Here is a 12920-nt window from a genome sequence, read left to right on the forward strand (position 1 = left end):
ATTCACATACAGTCACGCTTAGGAAAGCCTTAATATTCTGACCTAAATTCCTGCTAAATTTATCAGAAGCCAAGCCTAATAATTTGTTTTCCACCACAGGGGCAAATCGCAATCACCTATTTATGGCACAATATAAATTTCTCAGTAATTTGGGTAAGAAACTAAATTTTAATCTATAAGGGGTAATTCCTCAAAAGATCACCTCTTAATTGCCAAATCGAGTTGTAATTTCATAGGTTGTGTCTTCAGATATGTATACACTCTTTCCCACAGTGTTCGATGGAGTGTTTTTCAACCTGGTCAATTCTCAGAAAATATATGTAATATACTGTATTTATATAAACGGGCATACGTGTTTTTCTGGAGAGAAATTGCACAGCTTTTAAGAGATTCTCAAAGGGGAACATGATCACACCTCGCTAATGGTTAATATGATCAAATTAGACGAAAGAGACATCAGCAAGACAATTTTAAATTATGAAGCATAAAGAGAAGTTATAAGCCAAATTTTTTGACATGATAGATTTGTAATGATAAACTTTCCATTAAATGCTATTTGAGTATTAATGGACGTTAGACTTTCTTGTATTTGACTCCTGTTTTCAATGAAAATTAATTGACAGGATATATATTTCTATCCAAAGCAAAAGCCATAAGTGAATAACTGCAGAAGAATTTTTAAAAAATATTAATTACTGTGAAAGATGACTATTTACTAGTTAAAATAAGTGTTCTCTCTGTTGCAGTTATTATCTTTGTATCTCCAACTACCACAATGCCTGACTTATAATAGGAACTCAACAAACATTTGCTTAATTGAGGTGAATTCTGACATATAGTCAGATGCAATGTAGACCTCACATAATTTTATTTTTTTATTTTTTTACTTATTTTCTTTGATGACATGGAGCTAATATTTTTATTCTCCCAGGACAAAGACAAAAGATGGTTATCCTATACAGATTTTTGCATTACTGAACATTGTCACATACCTTTAATATGCTCTATGCTAGCAAGACCTCAGCAGACTCCAGGAAGCCAGCACGAGATATTACTACTACATAACTAATGCCGCCTACTCAATGTCAACATACCCTTCTAACTTTTCTCTGCATAAAAAGCTGCATAAGAGTCCAGTTAAGGTGAATGATATTTAAAAGGTATACCCTACGATCTCCCTAGTACATTTTCAGGTCCTCATTGTGTTCCGTATATTATGAGATCCCAGCTGGGATGAATTGCACTGTGGCCGCCATATTATTATAGCTGCAGACAGTAGAAATCTCAGCCAAGTAGCCTTGGTGAATCCAGTCACCAAACCAACAATAGCCTCCCAATGTCTCCTGGGTATCCTCATACGTCATCCCATGGGATCTCAAATTACAGCTGTTGAGAACAAATTAGTAGTTTTTAAAATTGAAATTGGAACACACTTTTGCATAACAATCAGTCTTTGAGATAATTATATAGTACAATACATGTTTTAATCCATTTTTCCCCCAGTCATTTTAGTAGCTTTAAGACCAAAGGCCCAGGTCATGGTGTAAGTGAACTGCTGGACACTGTGGGTTATTTCTGCACATGCATATTTTTTTTAAACCGAGCTTTATGTTTATCTTCACGATTTGGGGTTCAAGTAACAAAACCGAAGAATTGTTTCCCCTTCTTACTCCTTACTTCATTAATAAGCTCGGATGAACAGCCACAGCTAATGGAAATGGCCCTCTTGTTCTGAAGAGAGTTTAATGTGGATTCTTAATCTCTCTCTGTTTACTGCTAATCAATTGCTCATTAGAGCCCATCAAACCTCCTTGTCATCCTTGAATTGCATTAAATGCATTTGGCCCTTTGCCACGGAAATTTGTACATGTGACAAAATAATGAACAGAAGCAGTTATTTTTTTAATCACACTGATTAAACCCTTGACTGCATAGCCACAGACTATATTTCTGTAACTGTAATTATGTAAACTGGCAACCTTTCCACTTCACTCATGCAATTTCAAACCGTGGCAGCTCAGTCATGGTTTCTTCCTCAAGATATACAACGAATGCCTGTATTTCTTTGGGATGCAGTGTTCACTCCATTGCATTAAACTCAACTTGTGGATCAAATTATTAAGAATACAGCACATCACATCCATGTCTATTTTCTGATGGTGATTTATAACAACATTTACAGGTGCAAACCTTATTTGAAGTTTATAGAATTTTTTTTTTTTTTTAATTCAGAGAAAGAGGAAGGACACCATTGGGGCAATAGCATCTATCTATCTGTCTGTCTGTCTGTCTCTCTGTCTGTCCACCCATCCATCTATCTTCCAAATCCGGAAGCAGGGGATACTAAAGAAATGTAAATCACATACAGTAGCCACATAAGAGGCAAACAAAATAAAAGGGCTGTCAAGAATTTTTCTGCTTAGTCAGTGTAAATCTGAAGGGAAGTTATATCTCTGTTATGTTAAAGATGGTTCTTTTTATGCAGGACTGATATCTTATCATGATGTTGATATCGTGTAGACAACAATGCAATGGAAGATTTAATAAAATGTAAGGGTTGCAAGAGCATGCAGAGATTTAACTGGCGGGTTTGTGGTGTGGTCCTGGCCAGAAGCCAGGACTGGGACTGTATCTAAAATAGAGCCGAGATAGTCAGCAAGCCCAGCGAAGACTCGACAGGGAGGTCACTGACACGGTGACTAGGGGTGGTCATTTAGAGGATCATGAATATGGCAGTATCTGTGACTTATCGTGAAGTTTAGAAGGACTCACAGTACCTCAGACCTATTCTTGTGGATGGAGTGGGGTCGGGGAGGGAGCCAGCAAAGTCTGCTACCTTGAGAAGCAGGTGCCCAGAAGCTAATACAACTTGGAAAATCCCAGTGGTCGGTACTGGGTGGGGAAAATGAACTAAGCCGATGTGGGCGTGCAAAGTGGAAGGCATAACAGGAGACGCAGGATTTCTAGTCTTGATGGGAGATTGGTCTCTCAGGCAGCATAAATGCGCTGAGGGAAGGAAGGAAATGTGAAGGCTGATGAGAGCAGATATCATCACAGCTGCGGTAACGGCAGCCAAAATGAAGGCAGGGTACTTTGTATGGGGGAGTCTGGAGTTAAATAGCAGCATCTTCTATTTCTACAGATATTACCCCCTGGTAAGGACAAGCCCAGAGCTCAAGGGAAGGGCAGAGAAGAGGGTTTAAGTAGCCTCAGGTATCTACCTATCTGTCTACCAGATTCCTAGCGAAGAGGGATTAGTGACAGGAGAATTGGGCGTGGTACGTATTTTAGCCATCAGTAGTACACAGACATATACTTATTCATCATAATTCACATTTGTCCTGTGGATCTGATTCTTGAGGTGTCATTTGCCTTTCTGGCTACCTAAACAGCAGCCCCCGATAGCAGAGGTCTTGATTTGGACCTCAGCAGAAACTACATTAATAGGGTCTGTTAGGCCAACCATGACAATGACCCATGTTTCTGCAGTCTCTGTCCATGCTCCTGGATACAACTAGGTAACACAAAAAACATGGCGCTCTGCTGGATTAGGGACCAAGGGATCCAGGTACACTTATTCCTAAAACAATTATTGTGCGTCCACAACCTGCCAGACACTGTGTGAAGTGCTGACAGTGTGGTGAATAAATACAATAAGATCTGATCTTGACCCTTAAGAAACATCATGATCTAGTGGGCAAAACAAGACATGTCAAGAAGGAAGCCGATTGAACAGATTGCTGAGGGAGTTCAGAAGAGGAATTGCCAAGCTCTCCTTGGGGGAATCAATAAAGGTGTTTCAAAGGAGCTCACTGTATCTTGAGGGATGAAAAGGAGTCTGATAGTGTTAGAGGAAGGGTATTCAAAAAAAGGAAAGACTCGTGAATATATCAGGGGTGGGAAAAGGCAGGGTCTGTTTTGGAAATGACAACATGTTTCTTGTGGCTGGAGTACAGGATAGACCCGGTGGAGGATGAACAAGGGAAGCTGGAAAGGTAGTCTGGGCCCCGAGTTCCAAGATAGGGAACTTATCCTGGTAAATATGAGATAAGAAGAAGAGAAAGGAAAGATGGAGCACATTGGAGATTGAGGGGAATAGATGCTCAGAAGAGTGGTTTTGGAGAATGGAGATGGAAGCTGATTAGAGATAGTGATGCTTTAAATTCAACTCTATTAATTAGAATCATTGCGTGAATTGTTTATATGCTTTGAGACTACTTTCCTTCATCAATAGCATTAGGAATTTGGACCAGGTGGTTTATGGGTTTGTTCCAGCTACACGTATGTTGAGATTAAGGGAAAACACTTCAATTTATAGATGGAGAAATTAAAGCTCAGGGGTCATTAGTGTCCAAAATCAGAAGCTTGAGACTGGTGGAGCTGCAATTCAAACCTATATCTAAACACTCCAATTCCTGAACTTACTTCACCAAGGTGCTGTTAAATCATCACCTGTGTTTCCCCCGACATTACTCTTATATTTTACATTCATAATCTCTACTTGGGCAAGCAAATTCCTTTGTTGTAACAAATAACACAGTCTTTCTCTCCGTGGTATATCAGGTGAAACTCAATAATCTAGAGGCACAGTAAAATACAAAATGCACTGAGAAAGAGATTCCAGAAAGCAAGAAACTGGAAGTGATGGATAAGAAACCTGGTGACATCATTAACTTGCCTGTCTCTCACCTGCCGCATCAGATCAGTCACTGTAAGTCACTGACTCCATCTACCAAATGTCTCAGGTAGGTGTCCTCTCTTTCTTGTTCCTTCCTGCCTGGACTATCACCTAAGGCTTCTAAATGGTCTTTTCGTCTCCTGTGACTTCCCTACCTATATGCTGCAGTCAATTACCTTTTAGAGCCCAGATCTTATAGGATTCCTCCATTCCTGCAAAACTTAAAAGGCACGCCAACCTCAGCCTGGCATTTAAAACCTTGCACAATGCAACCCAGGCTTCCTCGTCAGCTTTAACTGCACCTTCATGATCCATTTTGTCCACTATTTCCTGCCTATCTCCCCAACTTTTTGGGCCCAAACTTTAGCCCAAATATTCCTCCTGCTAGAAAGGATTAATTTACTCACATCCACTTCTTTCTAACACTTATTGACTCGACCCCTGCCTCTCTATTTCTAATGCCACTGCTTTAGTTTAGACCATCTAGGGTCTCTCCTTGAAGATTACCGAAATAGTCTGTAAAGGCTCCCGCAGGCTCTAGCCCAACTACTTAGGCCAGAAGGCTCATTCAAGAACACACCTCTGATCACTGCTGTTTTCCTTCTGATGCTCTTTCCATAGAGTCCCACTGAATTTAATTTACAATTTAAAATCTTTATGCTACCGACTGAATCGTGTTCCCTGCCACTGTCTAAATTCATGTATTGAAGCCTTAATCCCCAATGTGACTATATTTGGAGATTGGGTCTATCAGGAGGTAATTAAGGTTAAATTAAATCATAACGATGGGGCCCTGATCTAATAGGATCAGTGTCCTTTTCAGAAGAGATGCCAGAAAACGCTCTCTTACCCCTGCCCCCTCAAACACACCATGTAAGCACAAAGTGAGAAGGTTACAGTCTACAAGCCAGGAAGAGAGTTCTCACCAGAAACCAAATAGGCTGAAACCTAGATCTTGAACTTCCCAGCCTCCAGAATTGAGAAAGTAAGTTTCTGTTGTCTATGGAGTTTTGCGATGGTAGCCCAAGAAGACTAATACACATGGCATAGAATTTCTTCTATAAGCTGGTTGTTATCATCTTCTCTAGACTAATCTATCACCCTTCCGCTCTCATACCGTCTGTCCTATCATACCTAAACCCCTATATTTCCCAGAATTACCATGCTGCCTCTGGGCCACTGCACTATTAGTTTGGTGTGTCTGCAATGCCTATTTCCTCCTTATAGATCTGGTTAATTCTCCTCTTTCTTCCAAATTGAACTCAGATGGGTTAGGCTACCTTCTAATGTACTTCCATGACATTTAATGACCACATTTATTTACAAAAGTCATCACACTGTATAACAATTATTCATTTCCTTGTCTGTTTCCTAGAATAGGTTCTTTGGAAAGGGGCTACTTTTCAAACCTCTTCATCCCTCTTTGCCTATTAGAAATATATTGAATGTTTGAATAAATTTGCTGTAATATTTTTATTTTAGAGACCAGTAGACAGGACGAACTTCCCTCTCAGCCATCTGTCAGCTGTTACTCTGAGAAGTTTATCTCTGTTTCTCTTTGTATGAATGTCCTTATCTGTCAACTTATGATAATGTCACTATGGTTGTAGACTGTTGAAAGGATTAATTATAAAATGGTTTATGACTATGGATAGCCTCTTACGAAATGCTCAATAAAAGTTGGTTGAATCCAAATCAAATCTGTCCATCCTTCGAGGACCAATTCAATTCTACATTTACAATGAAGCCTGTATAAAGATACAGAGGCAGAACTGATGCTTCCTTCCTCTTTCCTTTCTAAGCCTTTGTTTATAGCTTAGTTACAGCATTTATTAGAGTTTTCCTAACATTAGAGTGATTTATGCATATTATCTGCTTCCTCTCCCCTTGTGATAAGCTGGGCTGGGCAGGGACCAGGTATTTTCCATCTCGCTGCTTTCAGCTCCCTAAATGAGCGTCTCACACTTAGGAGATGCCCAGAGGCATGTGCTGAAAGTGAGGAAGACAACAGTGAAATATGTCCTGTGTGCTGTGGTTTACTGTCTCTCATCTAATAGACTTCAGATTTTACGTAATATTCTTCACAATTAATTTAGATATAATTTACTTACAACATTATATTAGTTTCAGGTGTACAACATAATGATTCAATATATGTGTATATTGCAAGCTGATCACCACAGTAAGTCAACTTAACATCCATCACATACATAGTTACAATTTTTATTTTTGGTGATGCAAACTTTTAAGACCTACTCTCAGCAATTTTCAATTCACAATTTATTTTTAAAACGTCAACTTGAGCTGCTGAATCTGCTCCCAGTCTTCCCATTTCTTAGACATTTAGCCTTCTATTGGTTAGAATTGACCTATCGGCTATGATTCCTTGATAAGGGTTTGCTTTTGAATTTAAATGGGATTTGAACTCAAATACGTGATTGAATTAGTCAATCCAGTCTGCAAGCAAATAAGAAAAAGCAGATCCGTTTCCTTCTTCCAAGCTTCCAGTCTTCCTCTAGGGCCCCCGATTGTCATAACCTTGCAAGGAGCCAGCTGTTAATTCTGGGTGGACTCTCCACCACAGCATTATAAGGCAGAATGCAGATTGGGAGTTTGGGATTGACATGTACACACTGCTATATTTAAAATACATAACCAATAGGTGCCTACTGTATAGCACAGGGAACTCTGTTCAGTACTCTGTAATGGCCTAAATGGGAAAAGAATTTGAAAAACAATAGATACATGTATATGTATAACTGAATCACTTTGCTATACACCTGAAACTAACACAACATTGTTCATCAACTGTACTCCAATATAAAATAAAAATTAAAAAAAAATAAGGCAGAATATAGAAGTGAGGTGTTAGCTGACACACAATTGCCTGTTAACTGGCACACTGATGATTATTGAAAATGAATGAACCTTTTCTATTGTATAGTCTCGTAGCTGGTTCAGTTTCAATCCAATGCTTCCAAGCCATGAAAAAGTAAAGCTTTCATTAATGTTGTGCAGGGGTGAGGGAATGTTAAACAGATGAGATCGGGCATGTTCAGGGTGGTATGGTCATAGACAGCAGGGAATGTTAAACAATTTCCCACTTTTTTTCTCAAGCAGGTAGGTGTTTTGTTTCTAAAGGAGAGTGCATCGTCTCCAAAATGGGTTTAGGAGTGTAGTGTGCCTTTAAGGAAACTATCTTAAAAGAAAAGAGGAAGCCAGGAACCAGAAAAGGATTCTGGAAAGCAATCATAAATCCTGGGGAGATCAGATTTCTACTGTTTGATGGCAGAAGTGGTATGAATTCCAGCGTAAGTGCCACTCTGGAATGAAAATGGCTCCTCTTGCAAAAAAGTGACTGGTGCTAAATTTCCCTAATTAGGACAGCGCCTTGTGCTGGGGTACAGTTCTGACAGTGAAGCCTGTTAGTTTGATAAATGAATTACTAGCGCTATTCTGCTGATTCCTAGACATAACGCTCAAGGTGCCCTCGGCTAGTCAACAGGGGTGGAAAACATATCCTCGCACATTTGCTTCATGCCTGGAAAACAAGCAATTTAGGAGAAGACATCTGGATACAGAATTTGAGCAGTGCTCAGAGCCCATCAAAACATGGATTTCATGGCTTGGCGTCCGGCTGCTAAGCAACGTACCTCTTACATTCAAAACAGAGATGTAAAAGTAGATCCTGGTGCCAACTCCGGGTATTTCTCATTGAAAAAAAATAGCCATGAAAGTTTTTCTTTAGGTCCTAGATATCTGATTTCCATGAAACTGAAGATCTCAGATCATTTCTCCTCTAGCCCTCTTGGTTTCCACATTCTGAAGTATTAGGCGGAGATTAACATTATATTTTAAAGTACTCTCAAATGAATGCTACATGAGTCTTGTAATATTTTTCTCAGCCCCCTAATTAACTGTGCTTTTAAAATTAGGTGCATACATTCATAATAATATGCTCTTCAAATATTTGGTTCTCATCAAGTTAGATGTATATACCAGAGGGCCAACCACAAACTAAATGAGATTTACTTTACTAAAAGTATGCTTCTGCTTGGCAAGGAGGCCAGGGAGGGCCCATGTAAAATATTTTCCATGTGTAGACTAGTTTGAAAAATGAACGTTCTTGTAATACTTATTAAAATTAAGATAGATGTTAACTTATTTCCCCCTTGCTTTATCTATTTAAAGGTACTGATATATTTCAAAGCTCGGAAAATAAGAATTGTTAACTACCCAAACAGAAAACAAATCCAGAAAAGGCAACAGACAGATCATTTTGAATCACTGACTAGTTTTCTTTTTTTCTAAGAAGCAATTAAGAAAATTATGGGGCAGGAACTAGGGAGTATTGGGGTCTTCTATTAATGTTTATGGAATGTGTATTTTTATTCAAAAATGAAAGTGAACCATGAAAACGTTCAAAATGAACACTTTGCAGTAGTATGCCTACAAAAGTATTTTTTCTTCTGTCCTTAGAGAACTTCCTTCCATAAACTCTCTGAAGCCTCCTTCTTGGCAGCCCCTAGTGATGTAGCAAAGCAAGAAATCCAGACATGGAAAGTTGTGTACCAAAAAAAAAAAAAAAAAAAAAAGACTTGGAAACCAAATAAGAAAGGGATAGTTTTACAGGAGAACTTCACTTCATATGGAAGGCTACAAAAATGAATGTTCTTCCGTTTTAAAGATTAATGCTGTGCAGAAAAATTAAGGGATGGTTTCCAGGAGATCACTTCATGAAGAGAAAGGTTTTCCATGGTGCAAAGCACTGTGCGTCACCCACTTCTCCCTAAACTGCTGCCCTCCGGCATCTTTATTTACATGTGGTTTACATCTGTGTCCACCCCGTGAACCACAAGTGTTTCTCCACTCCAACTTTATCAACACTTTTCCTTCATACCAGAGGTGCCTTAGTAAAAATAGGAGAATTAGGTGGTGGAGCTATGTGATTCTGAAACCTCCTGCAAGCCATCATTGAATTTCCTGTCCTAGTTCTGGTCGTTCCCTTCGTACCATGATTTTGCATAATATTTCAAAGCTTCTAATCCTTCTCTCTATCCTGGATGGATCTCAAACACTTAAAGAATGAGCTTTCAAAGTCCATTCTTACCAGGCATCTGAAAGCATGACTCAAAACCGCCAATCAGAGTAGAGCTGTGAAAACTGAGGCTCAAAGCTCAAAACCAGTCCAGACTCTGTATCTGAATGTCACACTTTTGTGGTGGTCTACATAGATATTGTGTTCCTCCCAGAACCTCTGGGCCTATAAAGATCAGTATTTTTTCCCTTCCTGTAACCCCCTTCCTTAAAAGAGGGAAATCCTGGGAAAACATTCCTTCATGTCTTGACTCTTTGCCCAGATCTTTCCGCACTGGGGCTTCAGAAACATTCATCCAAAACCCAAACATGCAAGCTGGATGTGACCCTTGACTGGCAGCTGTGGAGGACGGAGCAGTTCTTGCCATGCATTGGAGGACTAGGCAAAGGAGTTGCTAAGGAACCTCACAAGATTGGGTTTCTATATCCTCCTGGCCATCCCCAATCCCTTCCATCCAAGGAAGCAAGATTCCACCAAGCTGCATATGTAAGAACTCCATTAGGAAGCCAGATTGGAAAACAAGTCCTTCCTTTGGAAAGTCTTCCCTTGACTCATGTCTTGAAAGGGGTTCAAGTAAGAAGATATGGACATTTACAAAGGAAGATGGTGGATAAAAGTGACTACAGTGAATGAATCATCAGCCCTTTCCATTAGGTTAGACAAAGTTATATCTTTGGGTTCATTAGAAAGTAGATGATCCCTGATTCCAAAGACAAACTTGCTTTCCCCCTTTTCTCATTTAACGACGCACATTTTCCCAAGCATTCTAGCTCCATTTTACCATATTTATGCGTCTATGACTGCGTATCTCAGACTGGAGACATCCTGCCTGTTTGACTGATTGTGTAAGCAGGTCTTGGTCATTTAAGGCTTGAATTGCTCCAGCTCTATCCCGAATACAGGAGCAGAATTGGAGGCTGGCTGGGTTTCCTGCAAGAAGCAGGGAAGCAAACCCATGGGGGCAGGCGGTTTGTGGGAGAAGCAAGGCTGTCAACAAGGCTGTCCCGTTGACCTACCTCCGTACTCCGGGGCTTGAACCACTCACCCAGGCGAGACCTACCTCCCGAGTAAACAGGATGGCCGCGTCGTAGTGCTCCTCGTGGTCATCCCCCAGCTGGTTGTGCTGGTGCTGCCATTTGCAAAAGTTCCTGAGCGTGGCGGCCGCGTTCTTGCTCACTTCCAGGCTCTTGTCTTTGTCGCCCAGCACCACCACCTTCACCACGACCAGGCGGATGTGGTTCTCGATGCTGGCGTGACTGTACAGCTTGTTGGCGATGGAGGCCAGGGTCAGGAGGTAATGCTGCAGGCCCTGGCCGTATATCCGCGCCATGGACGCGTCGGCCACCAGGAGCAGCTCCACCTGGCGGGCCCGGGAGACGGAGCGGCGCCGCCGCCGCCGCCACCACGTCTGTGGTCCCTGACTCCCATCGGACGAGGGAGCTGACTGGTCCGGGAGCTGCGGGGCCAGCGCCCAGCGTCGGTCCGGGCTGCTGTGCGCCGGGGGCCGCTCACGGGGCCCTGGCGGGGACGTAGGGGTCTCGCAGCTGGTGCGAGGAGGCAGGGCCTCAAAGCTGAAGCCCTCGCGGGTGTAGACGTGCAGGATCCGCGCGGACCCGTCCCCGTACACGCGCCCGGCCTCCGCCTCCGCCCAGGGCGCGCGCAGCAGCGGCTTCAGGGTGTAGCGCGCGTGCTTGACCGCGAAGAAGCCGTCGAGACCACCGCAGAGGTCAAAGACGGCCAGAGAGCGAGGGCTGCCGTCCACCGTGCCGCGATAGAAGCAGTGGCCCCGGTGGCGCCGGGTCGCGTTCGGCCCGCCTCCTGCGGGCACAAAGCCAGCGGCGCCCACCGAACCATCCCGCTCTAGGTCCAGGAGGAACCTCCGGCCGCCCGCGTAGATCAGGTAGCCCACCTTGCCGCCGCCCGAGTAGAGCTGGTCGACGTTCTGCACAAGCCCGCGGCTCCTGCGCTGCGGCGCCAGGGGGTGAGGGTGGCCGGGAGGCTCGGCCGGCTCCTGCGCCTCCTCCCCCTGCCGCCGGCTGGGCTGGGCGGCCGCCGCAGCAGCCCGAGGCTGCCCGGCTTTATCCTGGGCAGGTGCCGCGGCGGCGCCGGCCGCGACCGGGGGCAGGCGGAGCGCGCACAGCAGCAGGGACGCCCACCCGAGCAGCATAGTGCGCTGCCCGCGGGGAGGGGCTGCGCGACGGGGACTTTATGGGTATTTGTTATTCGCTCTGGAAGTTAACCGGGGCGGGAGGTGGGGACACACATACACTTGCTTGCAAGGTTGAGTCAAGTGTCGGAGCGGGGGGGACCCGGCAGCAGCGCCAGCCGGTCCCGGCCGCGATGCCAGCGTGCGAACTTTTCTTTGTTGGTTTGGAAAATGTTTGGATTCGTGCTCCCGAAAGAGGAGAAAAAAAAAAAAAAAAAAAAGAGTAAAGAAAAAAAAAAAAAGAAAAAGAAAAAAGCCGGGTTGTGGAGATTCAGCAAGTACGAGAAAAGGGGAAAAACTCCAATCCAACCCCAGCCAGGATTGGGGCACCGAGAAAAGTAAGGAAGGTGCCGCGCACCAGGCGGGCAACTGGTGCGTGCTGCCTCCAGCCCCCTTGCTGCTCGGGACCCGCCGGCAGCAGGGGTTCCAAGCTCCGGAGCCCGCTTCCTTTCTTATTTTGTGGATTTCCTTGACTCTACTGGAACCGGGAGGAAGGGAAGGAAGAGAAGAAAAAAGGCCATAAAAATTAAAACAAAAATGCAAGGGGCGGCCTGCGGCGAGCCAGCGAAGCTGCGCGTCCGTGTCCCTTCGGATGCAGTGTCTTCCTGCCCGCCGTCATCCCCAGTCGGCCGCTGCGAGCGCGGAGAGCAGCGCGAGCGCTGTGAAGATGCGAGGAGGTGGAACAATGAATTTATAGCGGCATGCCATCCTGCAATGGCAATTTCAACAATTCGTCACTGCAAGCTGCCTCTTAAAGGGAGAGCTTCCCCCACCACTCCCACCCTTCCTGGTCCGCGCCTAATCAGATGGGGGAGGGCGGGCCTGGGGGGTGATCGAGGAAAGGGCGACCGCGGAGGAGGAAGGGACCCGGTGAGGTGGAAGGAGGGCGGGGGGGGGGGTGAGGGGGGAGGGAGCAAGGGCGAGGGGGAGAAAAGTAT

General features: G+C 43.9%; 1 protein-coding gene across 1 annotated transcript in view; it reads right to left on the reverse strand.

Moving 5' to 3' along the window:
* ADAMTS5 (ADAM metallopeptidase with thrombospondin type 1 motif 5) overlaps nucleotides 1-12711 on the reverse strand; it is a 46681-nt gene extending 33970 nt beyond the window's left edge. Inside the window, exon 1 of the mRNA XM_068546945.1 lies at nucleotides 10837-12711. Coding sequence (XP_068403046.1) covers nucleotides 10837-11943 — 1107 coding nt within the window. The 5' untranslated portion in view covers nucleotides 11944-12711. The remainder of the gene's footprint in view (nucleotides 1-10836) is intronic.
* Between the last annotated feature and the right edge of the window lie 209 nt (nucleotides 12712-12920).

This window comes from Eschrichtius robustus, chromosome 6 (assembly GCF_028021215.1).
Source record: "Eschrichtius robustus isolate mEscRob2 chromosome 6, mEscRob2.pri, whole genome shotgun sequence".
NCBI lineage: Eukaryota > Metazoa > Chordata > Mammalia > Artiodactyla > Eschrichtiidae > Eschrichtius > Eschrichtius robustus.